This window comes from Rhinolophus sinicus, chromosome 4 (genome assembly GCF_057876585.1).
Source record: "Rhinolophus sinicus isolate RSI-liver-muscle chromosome 4, RSI-T2T, whole genome shotgun sequence".
Classification (NCBI taxonomy): Eukaryota; Metazoa; Chordata; class Mammalia; order Chiroptera; family Rhinolophidae; genus Rhinolophus; species Rhinolophus sinicus.
In genome coordinates this window covers 59494364-59515734 of record NC_142504.1, presented here as the reverse complement: position 1 = coordinate 59515734, position 21371 = coordinate 59494364, and the positions used below count along the sequence as shown (strand labels likewise).

Genomic DNA, 21371 nt, shown 5'->3' with positions numbered 1-21371 from the left:
CGGTTAGCTAGTTTGTTAGAGCTAACACCAATGTTACCGGTTCGATTCCCACATGGGCCAGTGAGCTGCGCCTTCCACAAGGACTTGACTTGGAGCTTATGGGTCCTGGAAAAACACACTGTTCCCCAATATTCCTAAATAAAAAATTTAAAAGAAAAAGAAACATTGCTGATGAGATATTCATGATCACATATAATCCTGGTGAGCAAGGACAGTCACTGGAGACACCGGTGATCACATTTTGTGGATGTTAGTAGTTAGACACAACATCCATCAGAGGCATTGATGAAGTATTGGTGATTTAGTACTGGTGAGAGTTGTTAGTAATTAGATGTCTATGATCAGATGTGTTATTAATCATTGAGTATCAGTCATGGTGGCTATTTCTGATGACCAACATCATTGATTAAAGAGGACATCAACCAATGACATCAGTGATCAAAGACACTGGGAATGTTGGTGAACAGATAGCTCAGAAATAAGAGCTGAGCAGCACCTGAGAGGAAGTGGATGTGGGGTCAGTCCTTATTAGGTTCTGCAAGAGCTCCAGTTGAGCCCTCAGGAAAATGATCAGCATATGGACCAAGGGCCAGAGAAGCCACAGCCTCCCTGAGCCTCTCCAGTATCTACCCCGCCCCCAAAATCCCCAGTTAGGCAATAATGAGGAAATTCAGATGGAAGGAATTTAGAGGACTGCCAGTATCTCAGGTGCCAGCCCGACAGCGCCCCATCCCCTATTCCAAGAGCCCTTCCTTCCAAATCACTGGCCTGCTAGGAGCAGTTCAGTTTGACTGCTAATCTTTGCACCAGGGACTCAGCTGCCTCAGGAGTCCACAAAACAGGACAGAAGCATTCACAAAAAGTATTTTATTATTCTTAACAGTATTCACTTTAAAGGAATAGGAGGATAGCATACATTTTTTTCAGACAATATATAAATGTTGTACATAATTAACAATAACTTAGTTCACTAATCCAAAATAAAACAAGCCAAATAAAACATAAAAACAGAAAATGCTGCCAATTCTTCTTATGCAGATGCTAATACAAAATAAGTTATTTCTGGCGGTGGTGCCCCTGCAGCGATCGCCTGCCCATATTGCACTTGGTCAACTATATCAGCACAATCCTCTTCCTGGGCCTGGCCTTGCCAGCCGCCACACCCCACCACCACCGCATACAGAGTCTAAACTCAGACACAGTTATATACAGTTGTACCTTGGGAAGAATCCAGACAACCACAACAAAGCAGAGCAGAACCCAGGTCTCCTGGGACTCCAGCAGGGTGGTGGCCTCTCCCTCAGTCTTGGTTCTGACCCACCCAACTCCTGCCCTTGCCACCTGCCAGACCAGCCCCAGGAAGCCAAGAGCAGCCAAGGCCCCTCCCCTGGCCCCCAGCTCCTCGTTCTAGGACTGTGGGATCCAAGAACTTTTCCAAAAATTGCGAAACTACAGCCTTGGTTTGTAGATTTTATTCCTTTCCATAGCAAGGGCTTCCGTAACAAAGTACAATTGACTGGACCCAAAAAGAGTTTAAAAATAAAACAACTAACTCATCAGCGAGTTAAGCTTATGCAGTTTTTTTAAAATATTTTTTCTTTTGTCCCATAGTGGGAGGACAGGGGGTCAAAGGGTTAGCAGAAAAAGAATGTATGTACAGGGGTACACCTGGCAAGAGAGGCAGGCTGTGGCTCTGCCGTTAAGGGGACACAAGTCACACGAACTTCAGCCTCAGAGCCAGGGGAGCAAACTGGGAGACATTTTCCCTCTCAAGAAAATGTTGTTTCCTTCCTGTGACCCAGCCCAGGCCTGGGAATCTGCGCAGGACTGCCTGTGATTGTCTCTGCTCTCCAGGGCCCACCAGCAGGGCATGCACTGGCTCAGCCTCCTGTGGGCAATAACCCCTCTAGATTGGCTCAGCACAGCCTGGGGCTCAGCATTTCAGAGAGGGAAGCCTGAGGAGAAGGTGTGGGCTGAATTCCCCCGCAGATCTGCCCTCAGAACCCTGGCAAGTGGACAGACCAAGCAGCACTTGGCGCTAAGGAAGACTGGGAGAGCCTGGGACAGTTCAGACCTCCCGAAGTCTTCCAGTCCTTGTTAGAAACAAGAGCAAATAAATTATCTTTACCTACTCCCTTTTCCTTCTGAAAATGGTTTCCTTCATTTATCCCTGGCCCACTCCTTCTCTCTTCATAAAGTTGTCCTTTCTGCTCTCCAAAGAATTGTCGGTGATGGAAACCCCACCTGGATAGCAGCTGGGTGGAGGCCACCTCTCAGCCCCAGGGAGAATCTTCACAGTGACTGGGGACTGCTGAGCAGAGCGCCAATAGACGAGGCAGCAAGGGGTTCAGGCCAGGCTGGTAGGAAAGGCATCAGTCTTCAGAGAAGGGCAGACAGCTAAGGTTTTGGTTCACCCATCCTGGGAGCACCCAGCCTTGAGCTGCTGGTCACCCTCCTCTGCATCTGGCTGTCCGTTTGTGGGGTTCTGTCTCTAGCCCATGGCAGTCACCATGCTGGATGGGTGGGGATGGCCAAAGGAGAGGCTGGAGGAAGGGTGAATGGGCGTTGGGGTGGGCAAGATGTGTCCCGAGTGGCTGAAGGGCGGGATGTGGCCGACAGGTGCCATGTGCCCAGCCAGGGCAGCAGCGCTAAAGGGTGAGGCCTTCTCCTGCATGCACTTGGACAGCTCCTCGAAGCACTCTGCCCCCTTCTTATTCTTCTTGGATTTGCTGGACATCTTCCGGTTCCGAGTCTGGATCCCTTCCTTCTTCATGGTCAGTGGCCTGTTTACCTAGGGGCAAGCACAAAGACCTCAGGCGGTCAAGTTCCCTTCCCAGAGCAAAACCCCTCACCCCATGCTTTGCCTTGGGGCAGAGGCAGGTCTGAGCTGGGGGCCCCACCGCCAAATGCCCTCCGTGGTCTTATCACCAGCACTGTCATGGTTTCAGGAAAGCCGTTTATCACTGTGTGGGGCTGACCCAAACCCTGCAGGGCACTGAGCCCACTAAATGCCAGCACTTCCCCCCATCAACACAACCCAAATCCTCCCCTTCCCCACCACTTTTGTTTTAAACAGAGATACCTGTTTGGCCCTGATGTGGGTGGGGACACCCCCAGCCAGCTTTCTCTCTCTTATGGGAGCCCTTCTGGCTCTCAGGGCTTTCCCAAGCCAAGCCAAGCTGAAGATTGTGGCTGGGGCCTCTCGCCTGGCAGCACAAAGAGCAGTGGTCCCAGGGGAGGGGTAGGTGGGTGGAGTGGGGCGGACTCACATTGTGCAGCTTATAGTAGAGGCCACAGGCATTGCAGACAGGGTCCCCATTGGCGTTTCGGCGCCATAAGGTGGTGGTTGTGGTCTGACAATTTGCACAACAAGTGCCTGCTCTCCTGGCGGCTGACTGAGAGGGGAGGGGCAGCGTCAGCTGGCTGGGCTCCCATGCCCCACATCGACCAGCCTCCCCAACCCTTGCCGCATACCCACCACACTCCCACCCCATCTTCACCAACTTAGCCAAGGAGCCAGAAATCCCCCAGAGGGATCAAGGCATTGCAGAGCTGTGGACATTTAGAATTTGAGATCTAAACAATCACAGAACTTTAGAATAAAGAACTCTCAGGAGCCTGATCCCACAATCAAAGGGGTTTCAAGAGCTGGAAGGAAAAATCAACCTCCTCCTCCAATCACCAAACAATCTAACTCTATCGCTGGGGAAACTGAGGACTGATAAGGGCTCTTTAGTTTAAAAAGCTGGTTCCTTCCTCCTCGACCCCCTGGGTCTGGAGTTGCTGCTGTCTCCTCCCACAGGACCCCCCTTAAAATCCAAAATCCTGGGTGCGTCAGTGTCCTGCCTGAGGACAAGGCAGGGGGACCCTATGTGGCCCAGTTGTGGATGTAAAATATTTAGGGATTCTAGCTCAAGCTGCATTGTCCAACATGGTAGCCACTAGCCACATGTGGCTACTTAAATTAAACTACAACTTAATAGAAGTAGAAATCCCGTTTCTTCAGTTGCACTGGCCACATTTCAGGGATTCAGCAGTCACAACATGAGCTGCAGTTTACCATAGTGGACCGTGCAGATCTAGAACATTTCCATCATCATAGGTTTATTGAACATGCTGGTCTTTCTGTTCAGCCCTTTGTGCCCCAAACCTCAGAGTTCTAACTCCCCAACCCCCAGCCCCTCAAGGAATGCAGGACAGAGGTGGTCTAGAAGTGAGTGTCTGCTTCCTGGAGAAGGGAGTGGAAAGCTTGTAAGAGAAGGTTAAGAGAATCTTTATCCAAAAAAGCCAAACCCTTCTCCAGGGTCAACCTGCGCCAGCCCTACAGTCACAGAATGAGTTCCCTCAACACATCCCAGAGAACCTCCGACATCCGACTGCCGGTGGGGGTGGGGGAGAGACCAGCAGAGGCTGGAATGGCTCCAGGCTGGAGCATAGTCGCACAGGGGACTACAGACTGCAGCCTTGGGGCGGGGAGGATTGAGAGTGAGTAAGCAGCCTGAAGCTGGAATTCTGACTCAGGGGCTAGCACCGTAGCCTCCACCCCTACCTGGCCCTCACCCGCCCTCACTGCAGGGGAAAAAAAGGGGGCCCCCAAAGAGGCGAGCGACTTAGGCCTCGTAAATCACTTTGTCCTGAAAAAATATATTTATTATTCTTAGCATTTTACACATTATTTGCAGAGTAGAGAGTATTAGAAATTTCAAAACAGCCCAGCGAGAGGCAGGACTGAGCTGAGGAGAGACTCTAAAATCTCTCAGAGTCCGGAAACAGATACACGAAGTTTCCTTATCTTCAGGCTGCAGATGTCCGGATAGGAAACTCCGGCAGGAGATCCGAAAGGGCATTTTTTAAAAATCACTCAAATGAAAATACACAGTATAGGTGACTCCATGGAAAAATAATAAAGGGTAGGTTTTTTTGGTGGTTGGTGTGAGTGTTTTATTTAAATAGGCATGAGGAGATTGTGTGTTGGGAAGCGAGAGAGCTGCCCAAAGCCACAAGGAAAATTACTTCATGGCACTATTTTTAAAAAGAGTTAAACAGAGGCCATGGGGATGGGAGCTGGGCCCTTGGACACTCAACTTTCGCTATCCTTGAGAGGAGTGGGGTGAGGGTCCCTGATAGGCTGCAGAAGAAATCTGGCTCGAAAAAAATCTGGTCTGAAAGAATGGTGACCCAAACTGACCACTAAGTGATTTAAAGATAAAACAGGATTTCAAGTGGCAAATCATCTGCATTTGAAGGATTCTGTTGTTATTTTTCCAATTAACTATCGTCTCCTGCCCAGGTTAGTGTCCCCTGGGTGCCTCCCTGCGGCCACCTCCCCAAGTCACCTGCTACCCGCCGCACACCCGCTGCCTACCAGTCTCCGCTTGGGCTTGATGAGTGGCCGGTTCTGCCCGTTCATCTTGTGGTAGAGCCCACAGGCGTTGCACAGGTAGTGGCCAGTGCCATCTCGCCGCCAGAGAGGAGTGGCTGTGGCCCCACAGTTGACACACTCTCGGCCTTCTGAAGGGGGACAGGGAGAGACACCAGGACTGCTTAACTGACAAGGTCACAGGAGAGAGTCAGGGGTTGGCAAGCAGGTGCCCATCAGGTAGCACCCTCAGACTGCTTCAGGGGGTGACTTTTAGACCCAAACTGGGCTAGAAGAGGGATCCAAGTGATTTTCCCCATAGGAGGGGAGTTCAGAAAGTAGTTTAAGACCAAACTCCTTCTTCAAAATCCTCTCTAGAAGAAAGGGGAACAGGGAAGGAGGGAGAAGTGCGGCTAGGGCCACAGGGGTTCTCCTAATGAACGACAAGGAGAAGGTATTTACAACAAACTTTGCAGATGACGGGGCTGTGGCACGAGTCACCCATCTTGACCTGGCTGGGCCCAGGAGGACTCTGGCCTCCTTTCTGGTTCTGCTTCTCTTCTTTTGTCTCTCTCCTACCCCACCCCACCCCAACCACATCAGCCTTCTCTCTAGTCTCTGGTCCACGTCCCTGCCCTCAGCCTTTATCCTGTCTTTCTCTTCTCAGTCCAGAGTAACGTCCTTCTCTCTCCCCAACTTCTGCCCTTCCACTGAGGTCCTACAATTCAGTCCAGGACTTGGATCGAAGTTGTTGTTCTTTAAAATAAAATAAATAATAAGTCCTTTCGTTTTTAGGTTAATAGATTAAGCAGCCTTGGTTTTTTGCTATTTTTTGGCTTTTTCGTTTTGGTTTCTTTTGTTTTTGTTAAAAGACCAAATAGAATGTAAAACAAACTTGGGAGAAAGGACTAATTAAAGGCAAGATACCTGGTCTGAGCAGAACAGGGACCCTGAAGTGAAACTAAGGTGGGTGCCAGTGGCAGCCGGTGGCAGCTGGTGGCAGCCGGTGGCAGTCAGTGATCAAGCTGGGTAGCTGCCTTAACATCATGTTACCTAAGTAATTTTTCCACATTTAGTTTAAACTAAATTGTCAATATATATGGGCAAGAAACGGTGGGTCCCAGACTCAGGAATAAAGGTTTTTAAAATCTTCCTCTTCCCCAGCTTAAAAGGATTGGGAAGGAAGCATCTGACAGCAGGACCCCCACACTAGCCACGGTTTGTGCTCTACAGCCAGATTCTTGGAAAAACCTAGCTTCTCCCCAGGGAACTCCTGCTGCAAAAGAACAGAGGCACCTACAGTTTCATCCCCTCACTCCAGCCTTGAGGGAGGGAGAATGACAGACTTGCTAGGGGGCAGGGAGCAGGAACAGGTCTTGGGAATTTTGCTTTGGGGAAATCTCCCAAGGAGATTGGGAGCCACTGAAATCCCAAGATTAGACTGATTGAGTTGGAGAACCGGATTCCTTTAGGGGCTGGAGCCTCTGGAGTGTACCAACAGCACGCACACATACTCACAAACGCACGTACACAAAGCCTTGCAGCTCTCACCTGCATATTATATTCTCACACTGAATTTTCATTTCAGATTCAGGGAGAGGAAGGGAGAATTCCCCTTCTGTGTTCTGATCTGGCAGTAGCCAGCCTTGAAGGGGAGGGTGAGAAGCGGGGAAGGAAAATAAACTTTGGGGGTCACCGGGCACACTTAGGAAAAAGGCAAATGTTCCAGGGCTCCTCTCCCCCATTCTGGGGTCTCAGACATCTGTTGGAGGGCTCTTAAAGAGGGACATCACCTATTCCCAGATCTGGGAAACTGACATTGCCTCCTCTCCCATATCACAGCCCAACTCCCTCAAGCACAAACTGTCCCCACTTCCACTAGGCCCAGAGCACCTGCCTTTACCTGAGCAGGAGCGTGCCTTGCTGCGCTGCTTAGGGGTGAAGCTGGAGGCAGGGCCACCCAGGAAGCCTCCAGGGTGAAAAAGCCCGGTGCTGTAGTCGTGGGCAGCAGCCGGCACATAGGAAGGGTAGGTGGGGATGGGGTGGTGTGTGGCAGGCTGGGTGGCCACAGCAGCCAAGCCTGGGCGCAGGGGACTGCCGCTTTCCATCTTCATGCTCTCGGCCAGCGAAACCTGGTACTTGATGCCATCCTTGTCCTCTCCCCGGGCTGCACTACCTCCTGCAGAAGAGGAGGCTGGGGAGGCAGCCCCGGTAGTGCTGGGGTCCGGAGACACTTCCTTGGGCGGCGTGGGTGGGAAGCCGAAAAGGTGGGAGCCAGTGTGGGCTGCAGTAGGGGTTAGGGAGGTCACAGAGCCCCCGCTGCCTCCCCCGCTCCCGCCCGCGGCCCCTGGGTACACGGAGAGAGGGCCTCCGGGGCCTCCAGCTGCTGAGGGGTGCAGCGGCGTCTTGGAGAATGGGCTCACGGTCCAGGGGTTGTGATGGTGTGCTGCAGCCGCGGACAGGGCTGCTTTACCCCCGTCCAGCCACGGCAACCCTGGGCTGTGCAACAAGTGTGGCCGGCACATCTGGCCTCCGGTCAGGCGGGCTGCGGGAGGAGACAGAGGGGTTAGGATACAGAGGAGCTGGGCCCAGCCAGAACATGGATACACACAGGACCACAACTCACAAAACGACCAGCAGTAACCCCTCCCTAAAGAAAACCAGAAACGTAATAAACTGCCAATAATCAGGAATGTCAGGACAAGTGGCACAGAAGGAACCTCACTGGACAAGGCCTGGAGGGAACCCCCAGGGGCCAGCTGGAAATGGACAGAAACCCTGTGGGACCCAGACGCTCCCCAAGAGGCCGCTGCCCCCACCTTTCCCGCCCCAATTTCCTAGCTGCTCCGATTCCTGCGGATCCCACATCCGGGAAGCAGGCAGCCGGGCCCTCCTCCCCTTCCGCGCCTGGAACGCGGCGCCAGAGTTCCCAGTTACCCCCCGGCCCTGGGCTCACCGTGCGCAGGGCTGTAGGAGACACGCGCCCGCGCATGGGCCGAGTTGGTGTAGTAGGGGTTGCCCTGCGAGTCCAGGTGGTTGAAAAAGACGTCGACTTCATCCGGAGGCAGCAGCTGCGCCGGCTCCATGTAGTTGTGCGCAAGGCCCGGGTGGTGCGAGTCGGGGTGCTGCGTATTCAGGACCGCCGGGTGCGCCATCCAGCGCGGCTGCTCCGGCGCCACCTCCATGGCCGGCGGCGGAGGCTCGAGTTCTGGGCGGAGGCTGCGGTGGTTCTGCGCGACCGAAGGGGATGTGAGGGGTGCACCCGCAGCCCGACACCCCCGAAGTCCCGTTACGGAGCGTCCTGAGTGCCGCTACACCAGCAGAGCTCAGCCGCGGACCAGCCCCGGGTAGGAGGAAAGCTCAAAGCTCAAAACGAAAGGAAGGCGGGGGAGAGGATTCAGCTATGCACATGGTGACCGCTGGTGCCTGAGCCACACACCCGTGCACACGGCGTAACACACCAGTTACCCGACACCAGTTACCCCAACAAACGCACACACGGTTGCACTTTAGTCAGACACTCACACTGAACCCCCAGCTTCCCGGCACACACAAAAACGGACTAAAACTTGGAGACAGGAGCCCGGGGACTTCCTGGGGCACATAATCCTATAGAGACACGCACACACCTACACTTGGTGCCTGCTACACTGACCTTACCCCCACCCTCAATACGCACGGGCAGCCCCCCGCGCGCACTCCCAGGCATCACAGTCAGGACCTCTCACCAGGCACACTACAGCAGTCAGTCACCCACAGCCTGGCCCCGGCCTTGAGTTCCCACAGAGACCTCTCAGAGCTTGGCGTGCCCCGGGCCAGCCCTCGCACCCCAAACTTACACACGCAGCGCCACCGGGAGAGGGGCGCAGCCTGGGAGAGGGGAAGCACCGGCGGAAAACCAGGGGTGGTGGATCCAGGGAACTGCGCGTCAAGCGGCTGGCGTGGCTCAAGGGGTGGGAACGGGGGACAGCGCACGCCTCGGCCTCAGGCCCACCCGGCTCCGGCCCCTCGGCATCCTCCCGCAGCCTTGGCGCCAGCTCCCGACTCCTGCACAGACATGAAGTGGGGGCCGAGCACGCCTAAGAAGCCCGCGCCAGCCAATCAGCGCCACGCGCCGCCCAGCCTCCGCCCCCCATTGGCTAAGCCCTCAACTCCTGCCGGACTCAGGGACTGACCCGCAGGCTGGCTCCTCCGCCCGCAGGTCCCCTCCGCCCGCAGTCGCCTCCTAGCGCCCTCACCGTGGCCCCTGCTGCCAACGCCCCCTACCCGACTCTCACCCCGAAGGCTGACAGCTGCGCCCCCTCGTGCGGACACTCCCGGATCCCCTTAATCTCTGGGACTTCCTCCCAGTAACTAATCTCCAACTGGGGCCACCTCCCTGGGAACTCGGGACGCGCAGGCTCTGGGGATCTGGGTGTCCCCCTCCCCGGGGCGCCAGCCCTTCCACTCTCTCGGATCCCACCTCCTTTACCACTGAACGTGATCAGTTGAAGTCCAACTACCCACCCAGACCGTTCCCTCCCCCAACTCGGGCGCTGGCTGGGCGGTGTGTTTGTGTGTGTGTGTGTGGGGGGGAGAACAGCTGCAGGACAGTAAGAACAGTGGGGGGCAGGAACTATGGGGTCCAGTGGGCACCTGACCCTACGACTGTGCTCGACTGGGTGTAAGTGGCCTGGCCGGAGACTCCAGAGAAGGGGAGGGAGCGTCCCCTTCCCAGGCGTGGCCTTCGCAGACGAACGGGCCGAACTGCCTAGGGCGAGGCCATGGAGACCCGGACTGGCGCCGGCGCCGACTCGAAGGAGATGCCTCCGGGCAGGAGGAGGCATTTTTTCCCTCCCAGGGTTCTCTAAGGCGGCCCCTGGGGAGAGGAAGGGGATGGTCTGAGAACTCGGTCCCCTAAGTCACCTGGAACTGCTCCTCACACACCTCCAGTACAGAGATCCAGCTCCGTGGGTGGCGTGGGCCCCGTGCATAAATCACCTGGCTCTGTCCCATTGTACAGACGGAGGAGACCGAGGCTCCAAGGGAGCCCATGACCGAGGAGGGGGTTCGGGAACAAAGAAATTTGGGGGGATTTAGACAGGTGCGGGAATAATGGGAAGTAATCAACGTCCTCCAGCCGCTTTCCCCTCACTGGGTCGGTCCTTGGCTCTCCAGGCAGATGCCGAAGAGATCCCAGGTGGGTCCCGGGCCGGAGGAAGGGCGGGGGTCCCGGCCACCACGGGAGGGTGGGGGGAAGGGCAGCGGGATTGACAGTCGGTAATTGGGTAACTGGAGGCGGCTTCTCCGGCCGGGCGGCCCCGCCACCGCGACGCCGGGCCCCTGACGTCACCCGATTCGCCAGGAAATGAACTTTTTAATAATCTGAGAGGGAGGAAAGCCCTCGGTCCCCTCGGCTCGGGGGGAGCCCGGCCTGGCCCAGATCCACGGACGCGCCCCTGTCACCCTCTCAGGCTAGCTCTGGGCAGCTCCAGGGGGTCGAGGGCCCGCACCAGGGGCCTCCTTCTGCTTCTGCGTCCGGCTGTGGCACAGGTAAAGGCGTGGGGCGGGGGGTGCACAGCCCCATTCGGCTGAGAACCAGCGCGTCTCCAGCCATTGGGGACCCTCCTGCCCTGACCCGCCCCTGCGCCTCCGGCTCGGCTCCACTCTGGCGCGGGTGCCGCCGAGGCTTCTCCGAACTCCGCTCCGCGGGAGAGGAGGCCTGCGCCTCCGGGTAAGGCGCGCCGGGGTCGGGAGCCCGAGCGTGAGGCCGCGGTTACCCGGCCTCCGTGGCCGCGCGGAGCAGGTGAGTGGCCTCAGTGCCTCCTGGTGCGCTCTCCCAACAATTCCCGCGGTCTTACTAGGATCCACTGTCTCTTCGTACGTCTGTCTGTCCTCCTTGTCTTTAGCTTACGATTCTTTGTCAACGAGTAAAATGAGATCGCCGCGAAGCCTCGAGCCTCTTTTGCGTCCCTGGAGGCTAGCTGGAGCTTCTCAAAGACAACGCGGCCCCGGGGACAATCGCCGGTGTCCGGCAAGGCTGTCTCGCTCGAGCTCGAACCCCGGGACACAGCATGAACCGCGGACGGCCTGCTGGCGAGCCGCGGGGCCATGAACACCGGAGCAAAACGCAAGCTTCCCGTGGGGAGGCGATCGGCGCTTGGCCTCGCAGAGGTGACCGCTCCGAGCTCCCGGAAAAGCAGGTAATTCACCTTTTCGTCCCAAAGGCGCGGTTCAGATTATCCCCCGTTTAGGTGGGTCTGCAGGTTTATCACCCCGAGCTTAGCTTCAAGCTCCAACGGGGAAACCTGAAGCCTCTCCGTGGCAGCGTTCTGGCCACCACAGGGGTGGAGGTGACCGGCCTGGCCAGGCCCTCTGCAAGTGGCGGCCCTGCGTTGCCCGCCAATCTGGAGCTGAACGGAGCTCGGGCGGGGATTTAATTACCCCGCTCCGCGGCTCGGAAAATCGCTGCGCGGAGAGCTTAGCAGGGCAGTTAAGCAATGCTTGAGCAGGGGCCTCAGGAGATACGCACCGGCCTGCCTTCCTGCAATCCGGGCCTAGACAAAAAGAAAGAAAAAAAAAAGGGAAAGGGAGCCCCGCCAGGTCTCCTGAAGCCCTGGGGTTGCCTTCCTCAAAAAGGCAGGCAGGCAGGCATCCGGCTTGGCCGAAGCCTCCACATTGATTGGAACGCCTGCGTTGGACGCGGGACACGGGACTGCCGCGTTCTCCCGCAGGAACGAACCCGCCTGGGAGAGGAAAGCTAGGCGCCAGGCAGCAGGGTGCCCAGCTGACCAATAAAGGGGGGCTGCTCGTGAGTGTATGTCTATGCCAGACAGCGACACCAGCCAGGCGCCTGGCCCACTGGACAGCAGCGGAGACCCTCCTATCACTTCTGCCCAAACAAACGCCCCGGGAGGGTCAGGGCAGCCCCCAGGATCCGCGGGGATGGCAGGACATCCTCCGCCTAAGGAGAGCAGATTTACTTCCGTTCACGGCCTCGGACTTTGGGGTCTCCCGAGCACCTTCGGAGGGACACACTCCGGTTTTCATTTTTCTGTCGGTTCCTAAGAGTTGTTGCAAATGTGGGCTGCTGCCTTTTGATCGCACTCAGATGTTACATGGGAGTAAGATTTCACTAAGGACTGGGAAAGAGCAGCAGCGGAACTGAATTTTCTGATGCCTTTTCCACGTGACTCGAGGTTCGGTGGCGGCGGAGTGTGGGGCAGTGCCGCCCGCGATGCTCTCGCCCCGAAGCTGTGGACGCAGGGATCCAAAGCCCGGCTCCACAGGGCCTCACCGGCCTGGGCCGGGCTCTCGACTACCCAGGTGTTCCAGGCCCCACGTAGCCCTCTCCTCCATGCCCTTTGTTTAAACTTCGCTCATCAGAAGTGGCCCCTCTGGGACCACAAGTTTGCCCTATTTGTAAGCTAATTCTTCTCGCCTTTTCCTATGGGCATCTAATGGGGGGGGGGCGGTGTGCAAAGAAATCTGTTAACTTAAGGACTGTCCTCCATAGAGATACTTAATTTGCACCACAGCGGCCTCCCAAACCCACACTGGCAATGTGCCTTGAGGGGTACTGAGGAGGAAATGAGGGCCTCTTTAGCTAGAGGGGTTCAGAAGTCCCCTCTAGGCAAGGCCTCAGATCTGCTCTGGTCACAGCAATCCCTCCAGAGGATTTCCCTAGTGTGGGAACCAGAGAGCTCCAACGGCCCCTCCTTTTCTTTGGACTTCACTTCCAGACCCCAAAATCTGAAGGCTCCCTCTCCTCTGGCTTCCATGCTGGTTCTCCCACTCCATCTGTCTTCTGAGCCCCTTTTGAATCGTCAAGACCGGCGCCCAACCTCTTAGACGTCTTAGCGCCTGGGGTAGAAGCGCTTCGGAGATCCTGTATCTCCTTACCAGGTTCTAACCCCACATCCAAGCCGGGCCTCCTCCCGAAGAGACCTTGCTGAGACGTCAGACAATCGGGCGTCCTCCGCGAATAGCCAAGGTTTACTCAGAGCGGTCGGCGGCCCGCCGCATGACAACTGGTAAATCCGTTTCGTTGGATGCAATTTGTTTGCAATTTGTCAACCCGGCTGGAAAACGCTCTCCAGACGCCTGGGCAGCCGCACTGGCCCTACCTGTTTCTCGAATCCTGCCTGCTCATAAATGAATCCCAGCGCGAGGTGCCTTCATAGACCCAAAGCTTACCGCCACACGTTCCTGACACCGGGAGATGTGGCTTTTTCCAAAACAACGAATTTCCTTCCGTGTTTTCCGGGAAATGAGCAGCCGCCACACCCGGGAGCCTTGAACGCCAGACCTTTCCCCTCGCGGTTGGGGCAACCTGGAGTTCAAGCCTGGTCTCCACGGAAAGATTCTAAGTGCCGGGCATCCAGACAAACCCCAACTGCCGTCCACGCCTCCCGGCCACAGATAGCCCAGCCCGCGGCGGCCCCATTCTTATTGAAATCCCACTAAAAGGATTCCAACTCCGACTTGGGACAGGGGATAGGCTTCCAGACCCAGAGCTCTCCCCCACCCACACCCCAATCGCACAGGATAAAGGGCCCCGGCTCGCCGCGCGCGCGGGGGCGCAAGCAGGAGCAAGCCGGGTTAAGCCGCGCAAAGCCGGTGCACGGGACCCGCCGGCAGGTGCAGATGTGGCTCCGCGGCCTGGCTCCGCCGCATCCGCCACCGCGGGCCCGGAGATGGGGGTGGCGCAAACAAAGGCCTTCACTCTAGAGCCAGGAGGGGGGCGCTTTGCAAGGCTCTGAGAATAACCGGGACTCGCGCCCTGTGGCTCCGTCTGAGAAATGGGAAGGCGAGAGGCCCGAGGTGGGCTTTCTGTCTTCAATTCCCCAAATACTCCCTCAAGTTTAGATCCCTATGACCTGGGGCTCGAGCGACTAGTAGGGCGAGTCCGTAGCACCACATATCAGGGGCCACTTTGGCAGGCAGACCGTGCGATTAGGGTGCGGGTTGGGTCGAGTATGGGGGCTGGAAAAGCCCGAGTCAGGCAGGGACGAGAGGGGGGACTTACCGAACGAGATGCAGCGGGCCGAGCCCGCGGATGGAAGGGGCCGGAGCGGGGCGGGGGGCACAGCACGGTGTGTGCCTAGGTAGGCCCACGGGATCCGGCGCGGGTTGGCTGAGTTCACCAGCAGGGCCTCCCCGGCGCGCTGAGCGGCCGCGTGGTGCGCGGCAGGCCGCTTTTGTTCGTCCGGTGGCCGACGGGGACCGACTGGGGTGGAGACCACCGCAGCCTGGACATAGAAACACGCGGCGAGCCCCGGCGGCGCTGATCTCCCTACCTCTCGCTCCCTCTACTTCTCCCTCCCCGTGCCTCAGCAACCACTGTTTTTTTTGTTTGTTTGTTTGTTTGTTTGTTTGTTTTTTAAATTTCCACCAAACTTTGAGGGAGCGGGAGAGCCGCAGGAGAGCAGGAGGGTGCCTGGGCTTCTGGGCCCCTTCTCCTTGGTCCAGTGACCCGCGACGGGCCGAGGGCCGGCAGGCACTCAAGGCGCACACATCCTACTCCCTCAGTACTCCAGAAACTTCCGTCCTCGCAGGGACATACATACGCGCACCCTTGCTCTCAGGGATGCACGCACAGAAAGCCCGAGTGTCTCTCTTCCCAGACTCTCCCGGGGGACGCTCTCGAGCCAAAGGCGCGCGTGTGTACACACACACACACACACACACACACACACACACACACACACTCACAGATGCCGGCTCCTCCTTCCCAACGCATTTCCAGTACTGCTCACACAGACACGCACACATTTGTGCACATGCATTAGCTCACAACTATGGCTGCGTGGACGTCCTCAGCCAGGAGATCTGGGTCAGGCAGACATGCCCACGTGCACATACTCAAATGTAGCTAGACACTCTGGCACGCAACACCATCCTCACTTCCAGGCTGATTGGGCTAAGTGTAATCATATCCCCTCTCCCGTCCCATCTATACCCCCAACTCCAGAGCAGACAAGAGCATTTTAGGAGTGGAGTTTGAGGCCTCTCCTTGCACAGGCGGAAGGAGGAAGGGAATAGAGGACTTGTCCTTTGAAGGCTGAGTGGAGGAGTTAGGGTCTGGGGGTCTTCACCTCAAGAAGCTAGCAGGTTTGTGAGATAGTCCTTGAACTTCCAAAGCCCCTGCCATTAAATTGAACTTCCCATTTCCCCAGTCCCATTCCAGGTACCCAGGAGAGTGAAAGTGGCCTTGGTACCCTAAGCCAAACGAGAAAGTTTTGCCTTGGAAGGACTAATAATTCTGTGGTCCTGGGACACTAGTATGTGCCCAGGTGTACCCCAGAGATGAGGTGTCTCCAGCCCTCCAGCTCTGTGGGCACCTGCTGTCTGTGTGTCTTTCTTTGAAGCTGGTGGTGACTGTGTTGCACGTGTGTGTGCTCTGTGCATGTTGGAAATTGTCTGTCTTGAGTGCCGCTATGTGTCTGACCATTTGTGAGCACATGGGAAGTCTGCAAAACTGAGTATACTGGTATGTCCATTTCTTTCTGTGGGTCCCCAAGAGCTTGTGTATTGAGAAAGTGTGTATTGTGGATCCCTGAGAGTTTGTGTGGGGTCCCTCAGAGTTTGTATATTGTGTGACCCCATATGTGTACATGGGAGAGTTTATCTGTGGGACTTGATGTGTGTCCCTGTGTCTGTGTATCTGTGAGATCATTGTGTCCATGAACCATGTCATGGGAAGTGGGTATTTCCAAGTGTTTGTCCATAAATTGGTGTGTGTCCTTGTGTGGGTTGGTAGCAGTGTATGTATGGGTATCCTGTGTCTATGAATTGGGGGAGTGTGTCTGTCTGTCTTTAACAGCAAAGGGATGGGTGTGTGTCATTGTATCTTTGAACTGATGGTGGGAAGACGGAGAGTGTATACAAGTTGTCTGCATATTTGTATATAACTCCATGTATGGGCTGATATGTATTGGAGTGAGTGTTTATGTATCTGGGGTGTGGGCATCTGTGTGTATCGATATATCTTTGAACTATGTGTTTCCCTATCCAGTGTTATGTTGTGTCTGTGTCTGTGGAGTGTGTCCCTGGGTGACACACAGTATGTGTGTCTTCCTAGATCACCCACCATCTGCACCTTCCCTAAGCGGCAGACAGCCAGTGGAGCTCTGGGGTGCCATTTGCCGGAGTACTTTCTGTGTCTGTGGGTGGGGGAGATGAGTTGATAAGGCTTATCTGCTAACACCAGTGCCATGCTGAGTAACTGCTCTAATGAGCTGGCCTCGCTGAGACCACCCGCTCCCAAGGCCCCCAACCTCACTGAGGAGGAACATTGGGGAGCCAGTACTAGGGTGCAGGCGCAAACCCCTAGGAACCCAGCAGAGCCTGAGTATCCAAAGGGCCTTTTCTAGTTCTGTCTTGTTTCCTCCGTGTGGGGTTCCAGGTGTTACACCCACCCCCACCCCACCTGCCAGTTCTCTGCTGGGCTGGGCTGGCCAGAGCCGGCTGGAGCCTCCCAGCCTCTGGTCTGCTGGCAGAAACATGGCTTTGAGAGGGCAGGAGATTGGTGGCCCTCTGGTTGAGAGACATAGAAGCCCAGTGATAGAATGACCCTAAGAGACAAGGAAGAGGAATGAGACAGAAGACTCAAGAACAGATTTTAAAAAGTGACAGTGTTAGAGGGACAGAGACACCGGTGGGAGGTGGAGGGGTGGTTGGGAACACTCAGAGACAGAAAGAAATAACCAAAAAATTGCAAAAAGCGTCAGAGACACAGGAACGAAAGCAGCAAAAATGTTAACCAGAGAGAGACATGGACAGAGAAGAGGAGAGAGATATGGGAGGCGGAGAGACAAGACAAAAATAAGAGAGATGGGAAGAGTGAAGAACCCAGAGAGGCTCAGAGAGCAATGGGGAGGAGAAAGAGCTCCAGGAAGTACGAGGGGAAAGGGGGGACACGAAGATGGACTGGGCGGGACGGAAAAACCGAAATAGCCAGGGGCTCGGCAGTGCCTAGCGTCAACGAGAACACAGGAGATCGAGTGCCAGGCGGCGGGTGGGCAGGGAGGGCGTGATCGCAGACCCCGCGTGCCAGGCGGGGCGCAGAGGCGCGGGTGGCTGCGGCGGGTGGGGGATCAGCGCTCGGCTGCGCCGCTGTCCCGGGTAATTTTTCATCTCGACCGGCTAATCTTTGTTCCCGGCGAAGATAATGAATAGCCAATCGTTATCTGCCCGGCTCCCGGAGGCTGCCTGAGAATGGGGTTGTACAGGGCTGGGAATTGTTTCCAAAGTGCCGCGGAATAAATGGTGTTCCTTATCTCTGCCTTCCAGATTATCGGAGCCCTTTCAGAGCGCGCACAAAAAATGCGCCCGCCATCGAATGCATCATTTACCACCGCAGATCCGCGCGCTGATGGGCAGGCAGATAGCCGTCCGCGGGGTGCACACCAGGGGCCCAGTGCCCACGCTGCCTGACTGCCTGTTGGGGCACCTGAGTGTGCACCCCCTCCATGTGCCAGGCACGGTTGGATGGACATATGGGTGTGCCAAGTGGATGGGCACTGAACAAGCAAGAGTGTTAGTGTGCTTGTATGTCAAATAAGTGTGCTACAAGAAAGTGCACGTGTGCAAGCCCATGAGCACACGTATGGTGGGCATGCGTGTTGTGAGTACCTGGAGATAAGGCTGTTTGAGGATGCACAGAGGAAAGGGTGTTACACGTGAGTGTGTGGGCCTGCGTGTCACTCAGGGGTTTAAACACCTGTGTGAAGGAGTGGGTGTGCAAGCCCCTGTGTACAAGTGTGGAGGATGTGTTGATTGGGAGTGCCTCTATGCATCTGCCCTCAACGAGGCCATTTTAGGAGTGCACACAAGAGGTGGTGTCCCCTGCCACTCAGGCGGGTGTGCCTGTGTATATTCAGGTATGGGTGTGTTACTCTCCTGAATGCGTGTGTCTGGAGGTGTCTCACCCTACTCAGTGTTTGGGGGGCATGTATGCTTGTAAGCACTGCATCCATGCATATCTGTGACTGCCAGAAGTGAATGTACAGGTGTCAGTGTTTGCCCCCAATGTGTGCCTTGGGGTGTGCACGGATCTGAGTGAGGGTGGTCGTGTCCTTGTGAATCTATGTGCCCCGGTGTGCCCAGGCGCGCTGCAAGAGGGGCAAGAGGACGTATTTGGGGGCCTGTCGCAAATACGTGCTTGCGTGTGTAGGCTCAGGGCTGGACACACGAGCTAGGATCCCCCTCGAGCTTGAGAAAGAGACAGCAGAGGGGAGAGAATGCTGTGCGTGGGTGTGATAGACGCCACAGTGGAAGGAGTGGGATATGCCACGTAACATGAATGCTTGCGACAGAAAACGGGGTGTGCGGGTGTGTAAGGGAGAGAGGTCTTCCAAGGAGTTTGGGAACACCCAGGGATCCTAACCCGCTTCAGGTGGCACGTCCTGCCAGAGGCCCCAGAGCCTCTCCACTCTGGACGTGTGGTAAGAGACCCGAGCCCTGGTGCCTGCGGTCCTCCGCTCAGTGAGTGACACGCGCCGCCGACAAAGGCTGTATTTTTCCAGGCTTGCGCCCCGCCCGCGCGCACGCGATGGTCCCCATGGCGACGGAGATAGTACAGCAGCCATTTTTCCTATCTCCCGGAGTCTATTATACGGCGGGATTAGCTCATCTCCAGGCAGGTCAAACCCAAAGACACACAATCTGCGGCGCGGGCCCCACCCCCCCTCCTGCTGCCTTTCTCTGCGAGGGTCTGGTCTCTGTCCCGGACCCCCCGTGGCGGCCCGTGTGCAGGCGCAGAGCGCCACCTGGCGGCCTCCGGCGCCCCAAGCGGGGTATCCGAGGGCCAGCGGCGTGAATGGGAGTCGCCCAGGCAGAAGAGATGGGGCAGAGGTCCCTTCCTACAAAAGCAGGGGCTTTGTTTTGTCACTGCTGTGTCTCCAGGGCCAGGCTGGCACACAGTAGATGCTCCATAAATGTTTGTTGAAAAGATGGATGGATGGATGGATGGATGGATGGATGGATAGGAAATTATAGACGGGGCAAATTGTCAAAGGTCACACAGCTTAGTTGGCAATAAGAAATCATTTCTAAGAAGTATTCACTGAAATTAGAATAAAAGCCAGACTCTTTAGGAGCTTATGTAATAGCCCTTGCTGACTGCTCAGACCTGGTTCCCTCTTTTCTTGCTCCAGCTACAGTGAGTGACCTTTCTGTTCTTTGAACAGGGACTTGGTGTATGCTGCCCCCTCTGCCCAGAGTGCATTCTGCCTCTGTTCAGATGTCACCCCTCAGAGAGCAAAGTCACTCTCCTTTGCCTTACTCTTCTCAGTCTATTTTATTTATTTATATATATCTTTGGTTGGCATCAGTCACAACTTTGGGAATGAGGAAATGAGGAAAAGAGGAGACTAGAAGAGCAAGTGGACCAGATCGTGCACCTTATTATTATCATTTCTCTTTATTGTTATTGCATTTCCCCTGCTTCCCCATGTTTTGCTCACTCTAGCCCTGGTGTGCCTCCTCCACTGACCTGTTTGGGCCCGCAAGTCCAGAGGAGCCTGGGATTGAGAGATAGAGAGCCATAGAGGCCCCTCACAACATGTGCCTACCTTGCCTAACATGTGAGGGCAAAGAATAGTTTTTACTCCTCCGTCTTAGGGAGTATGGCCTCTCTGGGGAGGCCTGGGCTGCCAGGTGAGACTTCACTCATAACACAAGATAATTATACCAGAGTTGTCATGAGGCGACAATGATTAATTGTTGTGGGGCAGGGTCAGCAAGGTATCTAGAGCTGAGAGAGTGCCACAGCCTGACTGGGCTTCCAGGTGGGAACTCAGCCTACCCATCTCTGCACTGGAAGGGACTAATCAGGCACCAGGCCAAGCTTCATCCTGCCTAGGCAGGCTTGGGACAAACCCTGTGAAAGGATCTTGTCCAGAGGTTCCCAGAATTAGCTCCCTGTTCCCTCCCGGAAGAGGAGCTGTGAGATAGCTCAGGCTCTCTGCCCCACTCCAACACACACACACACACACACACACACACACACACACACACAAACACACACACACACACACACACACCTGTCCTGGCTGGACAGCCTTAGGCAAGTCACTTTCCTATATGAGCCTCGGCTCTGCCTCTGCAAACCTCCCTCCAGGGTTCTTATGAGAGTTACTGATGAGCATGTATTTAAAAAGAGTTTTGTAACCCAGGCTTCAAAAACTGGCAGCCCAAGTTTCAGGGTCCCATTAACTAATAATTGTTGCCCACATTTTGAAATGGGAGATTTCACTTAAAGAGCCTCATTCCCAGCTTCTTTTGAAAAATTAGAAAATTGGTTACCCTGGGCCCACATTCCTGCATGGTAACATAATACTGGAGTTATGTATTACCAGCCCCTGTAGACAGGCATGTGCACCTTTGTACCAGGTTCCCCATCCACCCACTTCAGGCCCCTGGGTACTGCGGCTATGTGGCTTTGGACCTTCCTTCTCTGTATACTTTGGTGGGATTTCCAATATCTTTTTCCCACCAGATACTGCAACCAGTCAGTAATTAATAAATGGAATCAGTACTTTAAAAAAAGGTGTTAAACCACACTGTTTCAGACCCTGGGTGTACAGTATTGAACAAAACAGTTATGGTACCTGCCTTCAGGGAGAAATCATATATGACTCACCAAACAGATTAATACTCATCACAAATTGTGATAGGAACTCTGAGGGAAAAGAAAATATAAATATTGAATCCAAGTTTTTTTGTAGATTCTTACTCTGGGCTAGGTCCTGTGCTGAGAGGTGGGGGAATGGAATGAAACTGGATATGGTCATTGTGTGCAGGCAACTCACAAGGCGGTGGAGATGCGGGCATATCAAGAGATTCTGCTAATGTCTGCTTATGAGAATTGGAAGCCCAGGGTACTTGTTGGAGGAAGGACACTTACCCTATTCTGGAAGCATAACATATAAAGATTGCTTGCAAATCAGTAAGAAGAATTATCATAGACAAAAATGGGCAAAGGGTGTGCACAGAAAATTCATAGGAAAGGAAATAGAAATGACTTAAT

General features: G+C 55.2%; 1 protein-coding gene, 1 long non-coding RNA gene and 1 pseudogene across 5 annotated transcripts; 2 read left to right on the top strand and 1 right to left on the bottom strand.

Annotated features, from left to right (window-relative positions):
* Positions 1–852: 852 nt before the first annotated feature.
* GATA2 (GATA binding protein 2) lies at positions 853–14554 on the bottom strand. Of its 2 annotated transcripts, XM_019717193.3 has the most exons (7): positions 14367–14554; positions 9199–9406; positions 8316–8589; positions 7263–7904; positions 5366–5511; positions 3270–3395; positions 853–2791 (listed from the first exon to the last, which is right to left on the bottom strand). In XM_019717193.3, the coding sequence occupies exons 3-7, from the start codon at positions 8542–8544 to the stop codon at positions 2492–2494; spliced, it is 1443 nt and encodes a 480-aa protein (XP_019572752.1). In that variant the 5' UTR covers positions 8545–8589; positions 9199–9406; positions 14367–14554; the 3' UTR covers positions 853–2491. The 2 variants fall into 2 exon arrangements, with proteins under 2 accessions (XP_019572752.1, XP_074196584.1); XM_074340483.2 differs by lacking the exon at positions 9199–9406 and having other exon boundaries at positions 14367–14475.
* Positions 9430–19444, top strand: LOC109437771 (uncharacterized). 3 transcript variants are annotated; one of them, XR_002136294.3, is made up of 3 exons: positions 9430–10538; positions 10813–11541; positions 17633–19444. It is a non-coding gene; the product is annotated as an uncharacterized LOC109437771 (long non-coding RNA). The 3 variants fall into 3 exon arrangements; XR_002136293.3 differs by lacking the exon at positions 9430–10538 and having other exon boundaries at positions 10626–11144; positions 11248–11541; XR_002136292.3 differs by lacking the exon at positions 9430–10538 and having other exon boundaries at positions 10616–11541.
* LOC148758386 (uncharacterized) lies at positions 14375–17343 on the top strand (annotated as a pseudogene).
* Positions 19445–21371: the final 1927 nt, after the last annotated feature.

Excerpts from the sequence above, each read along its gene's own strand:
- GATA2 (XM_019717193.3), bottom strand. The coding sequence starts at position 8,544 with ATGGAGGTGGCGCCGGAGCAGCCGCGCTGGATGGCGCACCCGGCGGTC. Across the intron at positions 5,512-7,262 it reads CAAGGCACGCTCCTGCTCAG|AAGGCCGAGAGTGTGTCAAC; the intron begins GTAAAGGCAGGT and ends GTCCCCCTTCAG. Across the intron at positions 3,396-5,365 it reads TCAAGCCCAAGCGGAGACTG|TCAGCCGCCAGGAGAGCAGG; the intron begins GTAGGCAGCGGG and ends CTCCCCTCTCAG.